The sequence below is a fragment of the Thunnus maccoyii genome, chromosome 11, assembly GCF_910596095.1.
Source record: "Thunnus maccoyii chromosome 11, fThuMac1.1, whole genome shotgun sequence".
NCBI classification, from domain to species: Eukaryota; Metazoa; Chordata; class Actinopteri; order Scombriformes; family Scombridae; genus Thunnus; species Thunnus maccoyii.
The window spans coordinates 12396660-12418399 of record NC_056543.1 but is presented as its reverse complement, the minus strand read 5'-3'; the positions used below and the strand labels follow the sequence as shown (position 1 = coordinate 12418399).

At 39.0% G+C, this 21740-nt stretch overlaps 1 protein-coding gene across 1 annotated transcript; it reads right to left on the bottom strand.

Moving 5' to 3' along the window:
- Positions 1-1822: 1822 nt before the first annotated feature.
- Positions 1823-20797, bottom strand: asic4a (acid-sensing (proton-gated) ion channel family member 4a). Its single transcript, XM_042425370.1, has 10 exons — positions 20741-20797; positions 17788-17932; positions 17278-17405; positions 16990-17143; positions 10986-11039; positions 6619-6772; positions 5355-5446; positions 5125-5204; positions 4406-4516; positions 1823-4091 (listed from the first exon to the last, which is right to left on the bottom strand). The coding sequence occupies exons 2-10, from the start codon at positions 17855-17857 to the stop codon at positions 3948-3950; spliced, it is 987 nt and encodes a 328-aa protein (XP_042281304.1). The 5' UTR covers positions 17858-17932; positions 20741-20797; the 3' UTR covers positions 1823-3947.
- Between the last annotated feature and the right edge of the window lie 943 nt (positions 20798-21740).

Here is a 21740-nt window from a genome sequence, read left to right as displayed (position 1 = left end):
AATAAGAGGCTAAGCAAATATTTGCAAAAGATGATGCAAGTGTGACCGTACCATGAGTAACATTAGATTGAAGCCTAAGGATGAGCGTAATAGGGTAAGAAAGGAGGAAACAATTTTATGCGGCCCAAATAACTATTTTCACTGGCAGAGATTGAGGTCAAGTCATGACAACTTGTTTAGATTAGCTGGTCTAAGATATTCAATACTAGTCTGTAGTTATTTAAATAAACTTTTGCCGTTTTCCACTGCAGAACTTATGTAACTGAACATGTAGCCATTGTCACAGATCCTACTTTTGTCTCTACAACTCGCTCTGTAGATAGGTTCCTGGAACTAAACCTATCACCACCATGTGAATCTCTCTGTATTTCACTGTATAATGACTTTTTAAATCTGGTGTCAGTGGGGACATTCCTGTGCTGACTGGATGAATGCATACTGCACATGCTCTATAGGCAGAACATGTGCACCAGAGATTTCTGCCAGCCGAGCAGCTAACTTCCAGTTAGCCCTCTGCTAACTTGAATGGGGATAAAATAATTTAATAATGCAGCTCTTCTAGACTTTCCAAATGTTATCAGACTGAATAGATCAAATTCTGATAGTGAAACTAGTCATTCTGCTGGGGTTGTGTGACAGTTAAAACAATTTATCCACCATTTTACAACCACAACAGTAGCAACAGAGTAGGCTACAGCGGAGCCTATGACGTAAGCACGTGCCCACAGTGTTTTTGTAATTACTTTCACTGCCAAAAGGGGGAGACAAAAGTCCTGCACTCCAGCTTTAAGTATGGATTGAAAAAAAATAATTACAACGTGTTAATTAGAACTCTTTAGAGTTGTTGCTAACTGTTTAACCCTGGTTCCAGTCTTTATGCTAAGCTATGCTAATAATCAAAGATGCTCCCCAAAACTTTGAAATATTCCTTTAAAGGTTAATTAACTTTGAAAGCTAATTTTAAAAGCTAAAATTTTAACTTTAAAATTCAGCAAGACTGTTTGCACCAACCAAGGAGAAATATTTTTTTTGCACAAGTTGTTACTGGTTTGATTGATTATTATAAGGAATCCACCAAATTAGCTGTACTATTGACAGCTGTCATTTTGTCAGCGTAGCTAATTAACGTTAATTGATTCTGATGGTCAAAATACAAATTAAACTATTGGCTGTGAGCAGGTGTGTATAACACTTACTTTGCCGAACAATGCATCTTTGGCCATAGTTGCAGAGAGAACGATGTGAGCAGCTAGCTACTAGATTGTAGTTGATTTTAAATTACTTTTAGTTTTTTTAAAATTAATAGAGAGCTGATTTCCAACAGTACCTGCATCTAACGCACTCTCAGGTTAGCATGAATGAATTTTCATTGAATTGTTAATGGATAATGGATTTTCATATAGATACCAGGGTTTTCTGCCTATATTCTAAACCAATTTGGTGTCTGTACTGGACAGTAAAATGTGATGTTAGCTAGTCACACCATCCAAATCAAAGCTGCAATTACTGAATGGTAACAAAGTGAATTGTCCTTTTGTTTTTTCTGACTGACTTATTTGAAAATCAAAACCCTGTCATAGTATAGTTGTGGTTACATGTAAGACAAAAGTCTGTTGTTTATTGTCTGTACATGAGTTCCTGGAGTTAAATGTCTGCATTCCTCACGAGTTGATACTAAATGCAAATTAGAGAAACTTTAAGTGTTTGCTGGCAGTGCTGTTAATTGTGATTTATTGAGCATCACATCACAGCAAGGATGATTACAACAACAGAAACCACCATTTTACTGCTGCATGTGTATCAACCAGGACAGCGTTTTTTCAAAAACCGTTTTTGAAAAAGAAGAGCACTGGAGCAAGGTTGTTGGACAAAGATGTTGTAGCCCTTATTGGGTAAGAGAGCAATTCAAACCAAAAAGTGGACCAAAAGATTATTTCTATTCATCTGGCCACAACACTCGGCCAAAAAGTGCAGGGAACAAATACAAATAATGAAACAAGATGGCCTCAGCAGTGTCCTACAGCTCGCATAATTGTGAAAGCAAATCAACATCAGTGCCACTTCTTCCATTGTTGTCTGTCCCACAACTGCTAACATAGTTCTACCATAAAGATGATGTAGTTACAGTTATATGACACAGTATAATTGGTCCCATTGTTGCCTTTTTAATGGTGTAAATTTGTAAAATACAATGGAAATGCGCGGAAGAACCTCACACGTTCTTAAAAGTTCAGGTTATGGGAAGCCTGAGGTTACAAGTTAAGTTACTGCAGTGGAAAACGGCTACTCGAGAGCAAGCTGACAAACATGATTATAAATCGATCAATGTATGAGTCTCCATTTTTATTTTTATTTCCCACTTTGTTAACTTGTGCTCTTAAAAACTGTGTTGTCTTTTGTACAGCCCATTAAGTGAACCAATAAGACTATTTCAGCCATCAGAACAATGTTTGCTTACATTAAACTCTGCTGCTCTAGCTCTACATTGAGAAGATAAAAACCTTACTGCTTCAGTAAACTCAAAGCTTTCGCTTCAGCTATTCTGATTCTCAAACATCCCCTTTTTTTCATTGATCAGCTCAGCCGAGCCGCATCAGTCTAATGTGCTCAGTCATGTGCAAAATGTTGAAGTGCACATGCAAACAAACACACACACACACACACACACACTGATACAGGGTCTACACTGTTAATAGCTGTTACACTTTTACAGTGTTCCTGACCCACAGTTGAAGGAGATGAGTTGGCGAAAAATTAAATTCTGGCTGTTATTGCTTATGTCAGCTTAAAGTTAGGATGCTAACCAAAGTGAAGAGTTGATGGTGGGCAGAAATGAACTGAATAAGACTGAATATGAAGAATGATTTAAGTACAACCATGTCATAACTGGTTACATGTCCATCCATAAGGATTTGTGATTTATCGTCTCGGAGGATGTTTAGGTAAGAAAAAAAGCAGGACATATATGAGGAAATGATACAGATAAGTCACGATCCATACAGTCCATTTTTGTTACCCGGACAAATGTTGATGTTTGGCAGTCTAACGTATCTGCAGATTCTAAGTGTACAGTAATTGCTACAATCGTGATCGCTTTTGTCATATAAAATTCTTTTTCTAAAATGTATAAATAACTAAAATTAATATTACATAAGTTATATATGAACTGAATATAAACAACAACCATTAAAACAGAACTTTAGAACTGTCTCATTTTAAAGTTAATGTACAAGTACAATGCTATTCTCTACCACCTTAACCACAAATCAGACAAAGTGTATTATGTGGAAAGATGCTGCTAGATCTTCTAAGCCAAGGTCAAACATTTCAGCCTAAATAATTCCCCTCATAGTTTGGATGGATGTAACATGAATAAGATTTGCTTACTTCTCATTTTGTATACAATATAGAACATATAGATAACAGTATCTCTTTAAATAATTACACAATTCATGACGGTGCAATGGCTTGATATGGTACAGTGTGTTTTCCATGAAGTACGGTAGTTTGAGGAGAGATAAATGGAGGGATACAGACAGAAAAATCTGAGATGCTAGCTGAATAAATAAATCATATTTTTCCTTTTTTGGAGTATAAACTGGATCAAGGTGACATGCAGTCCTCCTCTTGTTTCAATGTAGTGATCATGTACCAAAAATTGGTCCTGAAATCACAAAGTGCCTGACTCCTCGCTTGAAGCAGGACAAAGTTGAGAGGGGTCCCATCCAGACAAAAAACAAAAAATAGAGAAAGCGGTGTCCAATTTGTGCCTACATACTGTACGTACAAGTGGTTTGTTAGCAGCACAAGTTTGGTGTTCGACTTTGGCTGTAGCTTTTCACTGGTGACAGCAAAGGACCGACGGAAACGCAGAGGGTCTGTTATTGATCTCAACACAGACAGCTCTCATCTTTTGTTGTCACCAGGACAGGAAACAATGGTTGGCTCTAGCAAGCGAAGTCCTCAAACACCCCGTGGTGCCCGGCGTGATGGTGGTGAGGGTGAGGGTGAGGGTGAGGGAGGTGGTGGTTGGGCAGGATCGTGTTGGCATACGCCCCCTCTGGGTGACTCCGTGTCATGTCGTTGGGCTCCTGTTGGAGGCAAAGATTATATGTTACTGCATGTCATAACAGACAGAAGTCTATTGTTCATTGTCCAATAATCAATTACAGAATACGGTTGTGCAATAACAAATTTGAGCTCCAGGGGAGGATGTGCCTTGCACAGTGGTTAAGACTAATCAGGAACATAATACTCTCCATTATTTTAGGAATGGAAAAATATTAATTTGCATCCCCCTGAATTACTCCCTTGTAGTTTCTTAACGCAGTGCTGCAGGGAAAGTTGTATGCTTGGCACGAAAACAGTGTAAGTGTCGTTTGTTGCAGTACAGTGTGTGCTGTACCTTTGCTTTCATTTCCTCTAGACCCACTGTTGCAACAGTGCTGGTCTGCTGCTTGCTCGTCTTCTCTTCTTTCTGCGGCCTCAGCAGACGTTGTAGCCGTTGTTTGATCACCTGGTTTCAACAAGGACATGGCAGCAGGGAGGGTGAAAGAGCAGAGATGAGAGGAGGCAGACAAGAGACGCAGCAGTTCATTCACTGTGATGTCTGCATTAGATTCCCTTCCTCTGATTTTACTTCATTCGTACATGTTTGGCAGTCAGCAGACAGCTGGCCAGAGAGCTTAAAGGGGATACAGCTGAGGCATGAGTTCATTTCATGATCGGCGTTAGTAGCATGTCCTCAGCACAGACCTGAGCGGATATTAGTTTCTCCAGCCTGGAAATCAAATAAAACTCCACACATGCATAATAAGTGATAACGCACACACTGCTCATCCCTAGGTGACAATGTCTGGTTGGAACAACACGCTGGAGGATACTAACAAGCTCAGTGGTAACATTTGCAAAAAAAAAACCTACTTTGTCAGTACTGAGGAAAATTAAAATGCATATTAAAGGCACTACTGTGACTATAAGCTGCAACAGAGTCCTTGCTGACACCAGCAGGACAATAACTGTTAATTATTGGTAATTATACCACAGTTAGGTCCAATCACATTCATGGTAGCTGTGGGCTTGCACGATCATGACAGACTGCAGGCAAGGAGACAGGCACTGTACCTCATAGATATAATCCAGTATCTCTAAAATTGTCAGGATGCTGGCTCCAATGAATAAACCCATCTGTCCACCAATGTCACCTGAAAAGAAAGAGTACAATGGATACAATGCCAAAGTTGATCCTGTTTGCTGCTAAAGGCAATGACAAGTAATAACTTAACCTTTCACTCTGCACCAGCAAGTCTATTTAAATTTTCTGTAAATAGAGAAAAAAATAACAGAAAACTTACCTAATAAACCTGCAACATCATATGCTTTCTTCTGCTCAATTGTTTCATAGTTCAGGGCTTCAAAGAAGATATCTAAGACCAGGAAGTTGTCTCTGGAAAAACAAGTGGAGTTCGAATATCTTAGATTTAAAAAACAAATCACCAAAAACACAGTGAAATATGTGCTGTTTTTTTTATAATTCTCTCTGAATCTAATATAATTTGGAAAAAGTATCACACCAAGTCATCTTTATGCTAACTGTTGTGATGGGATTGTCATGCCGACAGCGTTTTGCACAGATCCAACCAACGATTGTGAAATAATGAGGTGTTTCAGGGTTTCATTGAGATGAGCAGAACAAGCACTGACAGCATGCTCAGTCACTGCCGCGTCTGATCTCTCTGGATTTAGAAAGTCTGGTAATATTAAGTGTCGCGAGGCGTCAAGAGCTCTTTGTTAAGGTGTGTTTACCTCCTCCTGCATTCCTGACAGTGTAAACACACTGTAAGTGCACTGAATTCATTATAATATGAATATTAGCAAATATTCCATTAAACATAAATGTAGAACAGGATTGAAAGTTAAATCCTTGTTAGTGGTTGCTAGACGTTACTGTGTTCATTATACCTCACAATATAAATTAAGTATTACACTGTGATAAAGTGCTGAACAGACACAGCTTACTAGCTTCTTCTAGAGCTTTCAGCTGCATCTCACAGTCTTCATCAGCAGATGGACTAATACTGGGTAGATGTTACATACAGAGCAAACTCCATCCGCTGTGAGACAGGTTGAAAAAGCTAGGCTTGGCACATGTGAAAGGCTGTCACTGACTGAGTGATGAAGTTACGCCATTGGTCCGCCGATGGCAGCTGAAGGCCGCCGAAGTATCCCAGAATGCATTTCACACCAACCGACAGCAAGCAGCAATGGTGGAGATTTATCAAATTAATTTTCACTGTAGGACTGTTAATATGTTACTTTATTAAGTTTTAATATTTTTTCAGGTGAGAATAGTGCCATGATGATCTACTGAAGGAGACTGTACTGTGACATTATCTTATAACACAGTATCATAAATATGTACCATTTTCTAAATTCAACTTTTCACCTTAATATCAAATATAAACTGATGCTCTTATGAAAATATATTTGATTTTTGTGTATGTTTATGGCTGTCTGTTAGTGATCACAGACTGGAGGTCATAGTAAATGGTCCTTTATAGTGAGCATCACATCACTGCTTATAAGTGAGTTTTTCATGTTGAAGGTTCCCTGTTGTACCTGATGTAGTCCTCTGACTTGTCGTATTTCCTGGAGAGATAGCGAGCGGAGCCTTTGCTGGGGATTTTGACCATGGAGAGCTCTTTACCGTAGCGGGTGAGATTACAGGGTGTCTCGCATGGACAGGTATCCCCACTGTTCTTCTGTAGCTGTGCTGCAACAAATAGAAACATTGGTTTAATGGATATTTACTGGGTCAGTGTCAGTGCTGATCTGTTTTCAATCACTCTTCTAGATAAACACATGAGACACTACACAGAATCAAGAGGGAAAGACTATCAATATCTAGTCTTAAAGCAGCATTAAGTGACTGTTAGGCTACTAGGGTGCAGCTTAACAAGCTGCAAACACAACATGGACATATTATCACTTTTACTTTTTTAAAGGAAACATATTAGCAAACAGTTGTTCATTTACACATACAGAGGAAGCAGCATTAGCATTCATGTGGAGTTGTGTTTCTGTCTATCTGTTAAATGTAAATCCAATATTCACTCTCCTTTTAACTTTGTTTTGGTCTCCACAAACTCTCTGTCTCTTGAGCTGATAAATGGCCCACTATATTCACCAGTTAGCTGCTACCTTTGTCTGTGTGGTGTTTGGTGCTGGGCAGGGGTTGTGCAGTGGGTTTATCAACACTTTTTCACTGAAAACAGTAGCCTGCTGCATCTAGAAACTATGCTGATAAGGGCATTGGCAGTAAACCGAACAGTCAAGTTGTGGACCATAAAATCAAGACAATGAGCTGAAAGATGCTAAAATCTTCCCAAGAACTGAGGGGAACTGCGGAGTTGAGAGATGATTCTCTGTTGGTTTGTCACTATGAGTGACCCCTTTCACATTGCACATAATCATTCGATCCATTGTTAATATAAAAATATTGATTGGTGCAGCTTTAAGGGTGTCTGCTGATAGACACAACCAAGGAAATGACTTAATTCTGCTTTATTGGCTGGTGTTGTTGAGATCGAGCGTAATACCAGCGGAGACACTTAAAATTTGGTTCCAGTCAACAGTTCAACCACAGATCTAAATCTATGCATGATGTATGTTAGACCTTAGGTCACTATAGCAACCATACTTATGGCACATGTTACAAGACCAATTAACTCTCATGACAATGACAATTTTAGAGCAGTCACCCTATTTCTTTTAGGATGCGGCCACGGTGTAAGTACATGAACAAGTGAGTAAAAGTGTTCTGATGTAGTAAAAAAACAAACTGAAATGTGTATTTTTTGAGAGAAGGAGTAGATAATAGTTTAAGCCGGTACTCAGCGTTACTCAATTATATGACTTTGATGCCCAGAAAATTACTAGAAGTTAGTATTTCTCCCAAATGTGTTGGTTATTTTGATGTAATGAATTCATTACAGCCTTTAAATAACAACAACAACAACAATAAACAGTTTGCAGAATAACTGAATGGATAGAATGTGCAACAAAATGCCAGGTCTTACAGGTTTATAGACTTCTCTGGCAGTCATCTCTGCCATATTAGAAATAGACCATATTAACAGACCGATATTGTTCTGAATAACAAGTACGTGTTAGTCTAACTATATCATTCAATAGAGCTGTAGCAATGGTGTTTACAGTAATTAAGTTACGGTATTAGCTCAAAGAATAATTGATGTACAGTAAGTGCTACTCAGGGTTCTGCACAACCTACCTGGACCTGCACTCAATTAACATGCAGACAGGAATTGCTTGCACATTATATATATATAAAGCCTTTATTTAAACAAGGAGGGCCATTGAGAGCAAGCTCTCTTTTATAAGGATGCCCTGATTATAGTACATATAAAAACAATAAAAGCACACAAAAGTTACAGCATACATCAACAGATTCTACAACAAACAGACATCAACATAAGGGCCATCATTTCAAAGAAAACAAACATTCACACTGCTCTATGTCAGTCAAAAGAGATTTCAATTGATTATAAGGGATTAGCTTGTCTACTTTTACAAGCTTCTGCAGATTGTTCCACTTGTGTGGAGCATAGTATTTAAAAGCTAGTTTCCCAATATCGGTACTAACTTGGTGATTTTTGAGGACCAAATAGTCTTGGGACCTAGTGCAGTGTTACAATGATCTATAGTTAAAAAGACATGTGAGATACCCAGGAAATTTTCCAGTAAGTGCTTTGTAAATAAATAGAATGCAGTGTCGTTCTCCCTGCCAACGACTGCCACCCAACTTTCTGACATAGTATACAATGATGCGTTCTAAAGCCCAGTTATGAATCTAAAGGTGGAATGATAGATTGCATTGGGAGGTTTAAGAGTAGAGGCAGGAGTGCATATAAATTATAAAATTTCCATAGTCCATAATGGATAAAAAGGTTGACAGAACAATTTGCTTCCTGCAGTTCTGGGTGATACATGCTTTATTTCTACAAAAGAGTGCCAGTTTTGCTTTTAAGAACTTAGTCACTTCATTAATATGTTTTTTGAAGCACAGCTTGTCATCACGCCAGAAACCAAGATATTTATAAGAGTAAGAGGATACTCTTTCAATCGCTGTCCCATTAATGGTAGTAATATTCACTTCAGTGGAACTGTTGCAGCATGCATTTTGTTTTATCAGGGTATAAAAGTAATTTAAGATCAATTAAAATTCGCTGTACAGTGCAGAAATCAAAATGCCTGGACAACGGAGGGTGCTGGTGTGTAGAGAATAGAGTCGTCGAATTGTTCTGTTTCTAACATTTTCACTCAATTCATTTATAAAAATTGTGAATAAAAGTGGTCCTAGAATAGAGCCCTGTGGCACACCTTTGTTAACACTCACAAAGCTGGACTGATAGTCATCAGTCACAACCATTGAGATAATTTGCAAACCAACTGCATGACTTTTCATCAAATCCAGTAGATTCCAGGTGTTTCAAAAGAATTTGATGATCCACAGTATGGAAAGCCTTAGATAAATCAATAAAAAGGGCAACACAATCCTCCCTGTTAGTTAATGCACTAGCAACATCATTCAAGACTTTCAATGCTGCCATCACAGTAATATGCCCAGGTCTAAATCCTGATTGATACGATTTTAAAAGGGAGTGTTGAAATAAAAATGTTCTCACCTGATTGTTTACAAGTTTCTCTAACACTTCAGCTAGACATGATAGTTTAGAGATTGGATGATAATTATTTAGCTCATTGGACTGCCCCCCTTTAGGCTGTCCTCCAAAGGTCAGGGATGCTTGTCAGATTAAAAATTTAAGCATTCAACTAGTAATGGAGCTGCTGCTAATAATTAAAGCCTTGGCTCTAACTGATCAGCCCCAGTGGACTTGTTTGGGTCAACAGAACAAAGAGCATTAAACACTTCATGATTCATAAAAGGCTTCAATGAAAAGGTCTGAGTGCCTAATGTGTTTGCCCAGGAAGGTGCACTACGATCAGAGATGGTGGGAGGAAATCTAGCATTTTTAAATAAATAACCTGATGAAATAAAATGTTAATTGAATGCATCACCTATTTTCTTTCGAACTGAGGTAGTGGTAGCAAACACATATTGCACATTAGCAAACACATTCACAATCCTAACTCTGAAAACAATAGTGTGTACACAGCAGAGTAAATAGCTTTTCACAATCTCTCTTTTCAAATTCTAAATGCATTCAGTCCAGACAAAAATGGGGAGAGGGAGCACTGGAAGCAGTAATTATAATTTGATGATTTATGTATCTTATAACTCTAACAATTAGGTTATTTGTATGCAGGAGCACTATGGCGTATATTCTTTGTCTGATGTGGGAACAAAACACCTTTACAATATAAAAATATAGATTATATTTTAATTTATTACCTTTCATGGAGAGTGAATTTATTCACACTATTTGATTCAGGAATATGACCCACATGAATATCACCCATTCTTGTAAGATATATCTAAGATTTCATTCAGCCATATTTTAAATAGAGTTTGAATTGATCGAAGAGAGACATAATTAAATTTCTGGCTTATTTGGCTGAGAAATTATAATTACACCATAAAAAATGTCTTTTTTACTGCAACCATAATGCCTTTGAAACCAAGGCGCCTTTTTGTTCAGTCACAATGTCTGCTGGAGGAGAGGAGAGTGAAGTTGGAGTCAAGGCCAAGGGTGGGAGGAGGCAGATATGCAGGAATGGAGCGTCGGTTTAATATTAATAGTTCAACAATAGAGGTAGAACAGTCATCAAGCTTTAAAGTGACTAAATCACAATGAGAAAAAGTCATTTCAAAGTATTAAGTCTACCTCTAGGTATTTGTATTACAAAAAAAAAAAATCCTTATCATATTTACTGATTGTGTTTCCATTTCCCTTTGGGGTAATCAATTGTAATGAGAAAAGAAATGAAGGAAGATTGTTTCTTACCGAGTGCTTTGTCAACACAGTTGATTTTACTGGGAGGGCAGATATCTGCAGTTCCTGGAGAGGAGAACAGAAAATGAGTCTGATCAATCAGAAATGATCAGTGACCCGTGTCTGCTGCAATGAGGAACCGTGGCTGTGAACAACACAACACATAGCTTATCATTCATCTCCAAATGAAAGCAGGCACGCAGAGGATGACTTCCATCCATGGAGCGTGGGCCATCGTGGATGTCTGGCCTTGATTGCACTGAGAAATGGAGCATGCTGGCTCCACCCGTGAGGCATATTTAGAAAGTCTTTAAAAACCAATCAATGATTCACTTTCTCGCAGACAAAACATCTTGCCCAGTCCATTAATGACAGGTATTCATCAGCAGCACAATTAATTGGCAGAGGTGTGTTTGTCTGTCTGTGAAATGACCATGGGGTTAATGTTTTGTGGAAGTCTCCTTCCCATTCACAAAGAAATGTTAATCAACACACAGTGAAATAATGTCTGGTAACCTTAGTAGTCTTTACACACTTTCCACTTCTGTATGATGTTATTTTTATTATTATTATTTATTTTTTTTCTCAAAGAGTAGAAATAACCTGCATTGATTTGACACCAAATAAATCATCTTTAATCTGTCAATCAAAAAAAAAAGACTTAAAATCATCCTGTTTTTTTTATTTTTAGAAATTGTGAGTGTGGAAGCAAAATCTGTACAGTGACTTTATCTGCTGTCCACTAGAGCTGGGTATTGCTACTTGATACCTTTAAGGTGTCGACTGAAATAACCCAGTACCAAGTAGTATCGAAACTTCTCCAGTCAAACAATACCTGCATTCCATCCTTTTTGTACCCAGAGCTAGAAAAAATGACTATTTGTATGGTTTTGCTTGCAGCCAATCACTGCAAGCATTCTTCGATTTAATACAACCTTAGATTGGCCCACTACTGCAGCAGGTACAACCCATAAAGTCTGTGGTGGTGAAGTCGAGTGCGGTTTATTTGACAGAGTTGGTAGTTCAGTATCCTTAGAGGTAACAAAAATAAATATTTCAATAATTTGAACACTTTCAAAATGTATTCGTGTAAAAATCATTTAGATGGGGAGGAGTGGTGGCATTTTACACAACTGAATGCTTCCATTCACATGAGGGGCATCGAATGAAGTAGAAACAAAAGGTATCGAATGATGTACTCTATTGGTACCACTTTAAGGGTACTGGTATTGGTACTGGTGTCATATTTTTTTAAATGATACCCAGCCCTACTGTCCACACATCAAGAACAAGAACATCTTAATAGCTTTTTAGGGTAGTCATCCAAATATAGAAATAGACTGGAATAATAAAATATTAATCTTGAGCCAACCAAATCTAGGAAAACACAATTTTGCTTCTATGCCTCACAGTACAAGAGATATAAGTGAAAGCACAAGATGCCTTATAAATGGCCACATGGTTGTGCAGTTCACTTCAAAATCTAATCACTTGTTCCCACGGCCTGAAGTTTCACCAAAATGTATAAAAAATCTTGTTGCTGTGTTATCCTTCTGACAAATACACATAGATATATACATATGTCACTAAAAACCTAACCTCCTTGGTGGTGGTGAGAACAACAACATGAAAACAGCATCAACAACAATATGATTCAGAAGCTGAAAAGGACAAAAAAACATAAACACACAAAAGAGACTCATAAAACTGGTACAAAAGAATGGAAAAATTAGAAGCGACAGACTGTAAACAAATGTGGGATTATGTAAACACATGCTGATGACAATTTCCTGGCAAGCAGACTATGAACAGTTGCTGGATTATGTCAGTGAGCAGGAGGACTCTAAACACTTGTGTTGTTGTCTCAAAAGCAAACAATTACAATGATTTTGATAATATTGCTATAATGATTTTGATGATAATTATAACTATGAGAAATGCATCGCTGCAGCTTTAGAGGACTGCTGGTGGAAAAAAATAGATACTATAAATTACGTAAGGCACAGTGTTCCTCCGTTTCAATGACACAGTACTGTGTGGGCACATCGAGGGTGCAAAAAAGATTTTCAATTCACAGGTTGGCCTCATGCTCCCTTGGCGAGCTTTTGAACCAATTGGTCTCTGGAACCCTATGAAGGAATTTCATCGCACTTAACATGCAACAATAAATTGCGTTCACCACTGATAAGTGCAGCGGACTAATGTGAGCTACCCGCTACCTGACAGAAGCACTCTTCTAAATCCAGACTGGGCAAATGGCCTGGAAAAGCTTCCACATTTATTATATCTGATATAATACATACAGTATCTGATGTAATACATCATCACGGAAAGCAAAGTGGTTCTGTTGCTCTCTCTAAACACCTCTGCTCTGTGAACAGTCCTTACTATCTATTAATTCAAAAGTTTCCCCCTATAAGAGTCTTTTTTCTTACTTGTCTCATTCATTTGAAAAAAATTCTCCAGACAGCTGATTGGTGAGACAGTGGCCTTTGTTATAGATTTAGATGGGATATAATGGGCATAACATGTTAGGTCACTAACTGATCTTGTCTTGTGCAAAACACTGAACCTACCTGATAACACTTTGTCTGTGCAATGCAACTGTCAAAACACTGTAATCAACAAATACTGTAATCTTGGGTAGGCCTGAGTCTGTGCGGATGACAAAAAGTAAGTAAACAGCCATCTTAACTAGTTTTCCCAAAATCGTGAACTCATAGGTTACCGTGACACGACCTCGATCTTGTAGTGAGGTAGGCACATTCACCCTGCAGAGCACACAAACTGATTAGAAGCGTGTCTGCTTCACAGCCTGTCAAGATCAAATGATTTGTTGCGATTTCTCTCTCCAGATCAGACCACAGCTTTGGTCCAGCCATTACAGCCTGCAAATGGAGGCTTGAAATGTGTGACTGATATGTAAATGTGTAACCTGACAACCTTGCCATTTATTTTTCATAGCATGGTGCATGGTGAGGGGATTTCCTTTGCCGAAATGCCATTATGCATCCGCTAAGTTACATCAGAATGCGGTGAAATTAATATTAAAACTTGTTTTACTCATATGAAATGTCTCATTCTGTGTTGTTTATTCACATCTGTGCCGAATAATACTGCAAATGTCACATGCACTATGTGGAAGCTAAAATGATTCATGGATAAATTTATAAACTTCCTGTCTTAACTTTAAATGCTACGAACCAAAACAGGCCGACTTGTCAGACGCATCAAACAATTAGCTTGCATTCAGTGACTTGCCTCTCGACTTTATGCACTCTGGCCATGATGACGCACACGCTGAGTGAGTCTAGACATCTTTTGTGTTTGTCAGACTCACCTTTGCATTGTATCCCCAAGCTGAGGAGGGAAACTACTTGAGTGGGGTCCTAACAGAATGACTACCAGACACACAAAACGTCCTGTTTTATCATCTGAGTTCTGTATTTAACGTTGTGTAAAATCACTACAAATTGCAGTTGTGTTAACTGCAGTGTGAGGTATGAATAACCAATTTCAGCTCATGCCATAAAACAGTATGACTTGAATGAATCTGTAAATGACTTAAGAGCTTCAGAATTTATTTAAAGTGATTTAAGCATCAGTGGCTTTAACTTTAACCCACAGATAATTGACATTAGTGTTAGCTTGACAGTGCTGGCTAGCCAGCTAACATTACCCCTGAGTTTAAAGCCTTTTCCCTAACATTTTCTTGTAAATGCAATATAGCGTTAATACGTGTCATTAGTTCTTGATAGTTACTGATAAGGGGATGTTTGATTATAAACATAAAAGCTTAAGCAGATAATTACTGGTAGCAATTTGGTTTGGTGTGAACATCAACATATGCGTTGTAAAACTGTGCCTCCTCCAAAAAATTGACTTCACGATGCCCCTGAATTTACCTTTGATATATTTCTATACACCAGTGGAAACTTAACATCAGAACAACTAAAACCAGGGATAATCATAAAAATTGATGAGCGCCACAGGAGCAAAACAAAACAATTTCCAAACAGCTGAGATGGATCAGCAAAAGGATCCAAAACTCATTGAGACTTTAACCTGAAGTGTCTCTAGACAGCGAGCTGCCAGCACTGCTGAAGAGCATCATACTCCAGATGTCAAGCATCAAGGTCAGGCATGTGGCAGCCAAATTATATCTGTGCTGGAATTGTTCAAGTGGGCCAAAAACGTTGACTTGTTTTGCAGAAACGGTCATAATAATATCGTGTGAATACTCTGCCGGGGTTTTTTTTGTTTGTTTAGTTCTCTATTTGAATAGTCTAGGATTTGTGTGCATCTGTTTCCAAGTCCTAACCACTAATTCACTCAATTCTAGTTTTCAGTTATTTGTCCTCAGTCCCTGCTGTTACAATAAACATTAACATTAAAGGCAATTTAGTATTGCACTACCATGAAGTTGGAAAACTTTTAGTCAAGTTCCAAAAATGCAGAATCCTATTATTTCCATAATGCAACTCAATAGTGTCTCTCATTAGACCCTGGCGTCCGCTAAATGTCCACTTCCTTTAAAGGTAGAGTCAACAATTCTAATCCAAAACACTTTTTGTCAAATTCAGCGAATACCTCCTCACAGTCTGTTAGCTGTCTGCTCTGTGTGTGTGCAGAAAAAATATATTTTGTCCATACACAGCACTGGCTTTGTAAATGGGCATGTAAACACAGTGACTCAGAGCGAGCCACACAACACTACTCCATCCAATATCCAATCAGCAGGGGGCGTTTGTGCACAGAACAGAAGGAAGTCATCAGAGCAGCTGTCTGTATGAGGACATGACAGTCTCCCATCTCCAGCAACCTGCTGAATGGTGGGGGAGGGCTGGCGAACTGGAGAGAGAGAGGCTGTGGCCAATTCACGTAGAAAATGTTTTCTTACGGAACAGATATGCTTCCATTTTATCAAATGTATCAATCCACACTGAATCCGAGACAGTCTCATGGAGATCCCCTGCATTTTTTTATACTCAGAGTCTATTTCTGTCGCATTTAATCGGAGCAGACAGCTGTTTACATCACACAAATATCCTGTTGTGTATGTGCTTTGAACTTTATAACCGTATCAATGAATCAAAATATGAATGAATGAATAGAAACACTGGCGATTTCTTCCTGTTGAGCAGACATGCAAACTATTTTGGTTCAGTAATTTCCTGCTGTCAGTCAGCCTGGTGAAGGCAGTTTGTCCGGCCGCTGCTGACAGACGGCTGCTTCTTTGGACAAGACGCTGAACGCAGGTCGAGTGAGAAGTGGGGAGGCCGCAGAGAGGCGGAGAGTGTGGACGGACTGTTGAGCTCACATGAGACGAATTTTTTTTTTTCCGCTCGTGATTATGTGTGAGAGGAACTGAAGTGACTCTACAGCTGACGCATCGCTCTGGATTCCGCCATATTTCTCTTTTGGTCGTTGGTTGCCTTGGCAATGTGTGTCCATGAATTTGGGGGGCGGAGCTTCTGAAGGAGCCCAAGGGAGGGGTGTATTTTTTTTAGGTGTTTAGTTCAAATATCAACAATCTTTCTCCATAATGACTGACTCTACCTTTACACCCTCCAGTTTGATTCTTCATGACGAGTCAATTTAAGTCACATCAATTTTTATTTATATGGCCCAATATCATCAATACAAATATGTCTCAGAGGGCTTTACAAGCTGTACAGCACACCACATCTTCCATCCTTAGACCCTTGATTTGAATAAAAACTTCCTCTCAAAAAACTAAATTGTATTTATAAAATTGTTGAAGTGCCCCTTTAATGTGAGAGCATAAATTAATCATTTGTTTCAATCTTTAATGGCAAATCTAACATCTGGTTAAGAGCTGATAATTAGCATTTTGGCTAACACTGGCACATTTACAGTGATATTGATTTAATGTGCAATGTCCCTGTAAAAAATAAATAGATTAATAAAAAAAAAATGTGAATATGAGTAATTCATGTGCACAAATTAATTTTCCATGACACCTGTGTAAATACAACATAGGGAGTGATCTCACCAGGCATGTGCACCATCCTGCAGTTGCACACTCGCAGGACTTCGTTGGTCTCGCAGAGCAAACGACAGGCGCTGATGCTGTATGTGTCATATCCTGGGAACTTCTCTTTGCTGGTGGATCGGCAGTTCCCCCAGGGCTGGGGCAGGTAGGTCAGCTAAGCACACAGAGATTTATTAGACCCCAGTCTGAGCCAGCAGAGGTGAACTGTTGCAGGGGGAATAGTAATCTGATGGTGGGAGGGGAGGGGTTGGGGGGGGCAGGTGGGGGGCTGAGATGAGGAAGACCTACCCTCTGCTCCTGACATGAAACAAAGGTCTGAAAGCCCGGAGAGACACCGAAGCCCAGCTGGTGAATGTAGGGAGGTTCGTCCTGACTGTGTATCTGAACTCGGATGCCAGCCTCCAGGGAGGTCTCATCTTCAAAATGAAACAGAGCACGAGCATGGAGTGTTGCAAAGGGAGAGTACAAGGGGATTTCAGCTGTCTCATCTGACAGCTTGGACTTGGTTTGATGCTAACAGCAAACCATATTTTGTCATGTTTGAAAAATAAGCCAGTAGGGATTAACATTATGTGACAACTACAATGCAAGCACAAATCTCAGGTTGTGTATTTTGTTCAGGAACTTCCTTTTTATAAATCACATTTTCAGGTAGTAGGAATGCAATCAAAAGAATGAATTATGTACAGTGTGTGACCCAGAGAAATGGAGGCAGGGAATTTTTCATATAAACCCCAGCAGAGGTACCTCATGCTGTAGCATATAGGATTACACTGGACAAATAGTTTTGAGGCTTACTTGTCTCTCTCCAGATGGGCAGATACTCATCCTGCTGGATATCCAACATGATCTCCAGCCCATTTCCCATTCCGCCCTGCTTGGTTTTCCTGGATGTGGTCTTGTTGCCATTAAAAGTGTAGCATTTCCCATATCTGGTGTAAACCTAGAAGAGAATAGATTCCTATCATGAACATCACCATAAACATGACAAAGTCCACATACTGGCTGTGACAAGCTCATACTAGCGGTGCATTGAAATGAAGGCAGAGATATGGAGAAAAAAGTAAATAAACAAGCTGAGTCTCTGCCTTGGTAAGTCACTGAATATTACCCGCAAACCTCTGAATGCAGTCTGCTGTCTTAGACCCCTGTGGACTCTGATAAGCTGTATGTGAATTAATTCCCAACACCCACCAGACAAAACCTGCACACTGCTGCTCAATAGTGCTACCATCCCACAGAAATATCAAATGGCATAAGAGATTCTTTAATCTTCCTTCAAAAGAAAACAAAAGACAACTGGAGAGAGGCCGCTTGAAATGAGCTATCACGTCAGCACCTATCAGAGGAGCTGTCTCTGTGGGAGACACATCATCTCTTTGTTTATGCCTCTCATCTAAACTGCTGCACTGCAGAAAATACCCATCTTACAAGTCATTTATCTACTATCTTGTCTGAGTTTTAAAGGGACTATTATACTATTATTACTATTACTACTACAACTACTATACATAAGGGTTTTTAAGCCACATCACCAAAATCCAAAACAGAGGACACAATACTAATTTCAAACTATTCATTTGACCGTTCCCTAGTCCCCTCCCAAATAACAGCATTTGTTAGATTATTATTTAGCAACTGTAATTAGGAACAGTGAGTCTGTCAAGCTTTGGATTTCTCTACGTTGAAGCAGTGTGCATGGGACTCTGGCAAGAGTGATACTCTGCATTTAAAGAGTGTTTTTTATTTTTTTTTAGCCTTTCAAAAACTAAAAACCCATGAGTAAAAGCTTTAGGAATGGACTAAACTGTATGTTTATCTGCTTAAATGAAAGCTGCAATCATTAGCACGTCTGGCTCAGTACCTACAGTAGTAACCATTATGTTACTTCCAAGGCCAAATTATTAACTTGCCACATTAGTTAGTAGGGTTAAGATAACAGTTTTTTAGGCTAACATTAGTAACTTTGTCCTGCTCTTTATTGGATTTAGTGAAGTATATAATCCAGCAACACCAGCCAACTTGACCTGAGTTAGCGTTACATTTGCCAAACACATCGGTTAGCCCTCATCCTAAAAGCCTTGTAAAAGTCTAATAACATGGTTATATTGGAATTAAAAGACAGTCTGATCTTACTTTTTTCCATATCATACATACACTACAAGGACTAACTAGCTCACTGCAGTACAAAAACAATGTCTTTATTTACATCTGATGAGGATGTGGCACACATCGCATATTTTTATATATTATAAATATTCAAATTATATGGATATTATATATGAGCTCACATATAAAGGCACTTGTACAATATTTTTGTTTTAAAACAAGTGAGCTGGGAACATTAAAAAGCCAGAGACAGCATTTCATTGGTTGGTTGGTTTTGGTTTCAAACATTACCAAGAAATTCAAGTAAATCTGCCACTGTCGTCATTGTGAAGCACATAAATGCTGCGCATGAATGGAAATCTTGACAGGATTAGCAACGGTAACTGAGGGGTGCAGGGCATAGTGAATGGTAAATTATATGTGGGAGGATACCTGCGATAATGTCCTCAAAAGAATTTCTAGTTTTACCTGGTTTTAAGGAAAATCTGCTTTGGAGAGTGAAATGCACATGCTGATCCCTTGAACAACTACCCTCCTTGAGAGTAGCGTTTTTTCGGCTAAATGAAACACGTAACATACACAACAAAACAAGTAACATATTGGATTCGTTTTGGCCAAACATTAAATAAAACACAGCGATGAATGTATTAAAGCCGAGGAAATCACATGGCAGCAGAGGTCAACCGACAAGGCGCTGGAGAAATGACAGTGAAATAACAATCGAGCTGAATAGACGGCAGACATATCATTAAAGACACTGTGACGGTCCCAGCATTCAGACGTCTATGTTCTGACTTTGATATCAGCTTGATCCACCTAATGAGTGCTGTGATGTCTAAATAAGGGATGCTGGTGGAACAACACAAGCTCTCATTTACAGACCACAGAGTGCATTCACATCTGAGATGGCTGAACAACAAATCAAAGCCACGGTTGTGGGGTTCAGTTAAGTAATTCTCTGAAACAGTAGACAATTTAGCAATATCCACAACAGTGATTAGAGCAAGAAATGAGTAGCCTACCGTTTACAATACTGTGATGTTTAGAAGGACAGCCTTTATTTTATCCGTAATAGGCCTCCAGGCCTTTGATCTGTGTGTATGTGTGTGCAAGCATGTTCACTATTGTACCGTATGCGTTTGTTTTTGAGTACATTACAAATGGCAACCTTCAAAGTGAGTCTTAGTGAAGGATTCTGAGAAATGGCTGACATAATGACAGATCTCCGCTCAGGCTCTGGTGTGGTACAAAGGGACCCTCATGGTGAAAATTTACTCAGGGAGTTTTAATAGCCACTTTGCTTTTTTTTCTTTTTTTTTTTTTTTTGGGTAAATAACAGTATCTTTCCATTCAGTGTGATAGGAAAATGGGAGGTGGCAAAGTGGGGGCGGGGGTGCCAGGAAAGGGAGTTTAAGTATTCAAGTGTGACTTTTGACTGACATGTGCTATTAGGTTGAAATGGTTTAATCTCTATTTGGCTGGTGCGGAGCAGTTGAGGAGGTAAGCTGCACTTATCATTGATCCTCCCCCCCGTTCATTGACACACTTAAGCCTCGGCAGGCAGACTTTATCTGATGGAGCAGGCAACAGAGGCAAAGGAGGATTTCACTTTAGAAATGCTCAAAACACCCCGACCAAGCACCTGGGTTCCGCTCTAAAACTTTGGGCTCTGGAGGACGTCGGAGTGTTCACAAATGATGTCCCCGGAGAGTACAGCGAAGTTTTCCCATCATCTCACCCAGGAAATGCTTGCTGGCAGAGCTTCCACTGGTTTATTTCTCAGCTTTTGTAGCCCCTTATTCCGCTCTCCATCTGCAGTGTGATTGATGGAGCATTTTTCTCTTGTTACACCTTGCACCAAATTTAGCAAAGGTAACAGGACTAACTTGGGCAATTTCCAAGTGGGGATTTGGCACCGCTGTTGACAAGCTGAAACAGAGCAGCAGCATGGCAGTTACAAACCAAATGAAAAGAAGTATTGTGTTCCTGTGAGTAACTCAAGTTGTATACAAGAGCTAATTATTGTGACACTTACTGTAGCAGCGTTCACTTTGTTGTCATTTGGAAGCCTTGAGCAATATCCCATTCAACAGACTTGTAGATGATAATGGAAAATAGATCAAAACATGCTTCAAGTATGCAATATTCTGTGGTCGAAGGTCTGCACACAGACACTTTTGCACTCTGCCATAAACTCCTTATTACACTTTGAATTTACTTAATATTATATATTTGCACTATTTTTGCTTCATATAATTATTCTACTGCTAAAGGCTGGATCGCCAGCTGGGCAAAGTGGGCAACTTCTGTGAGGTCCCCAGGTTCACTGTGTAGCAATTAGCTTGATTCAGTTTTATTTATGTAATACTGCATGCCCGAAGACATTCATCATATCAGTGGATATTATGTTTACATGGTGCACATTCCTAAAAATACATTTGTTTAATCAAATTACCACAAACTAACTGGAAGGACATTACAGTATAATATGAGTGCTGGTCAGTTTCTGGAGCTCTGGGCAAAATATAATGAAGCTGCCATGTGTGCCAAGAGAAACCTCCCTTTTTTTCCCATGAAAGGTTTTTTTGTGTGGAGTTTTTCCTTGTCCGAATTGAAGGTTTATGGCTAGAGGGTGTTGTACA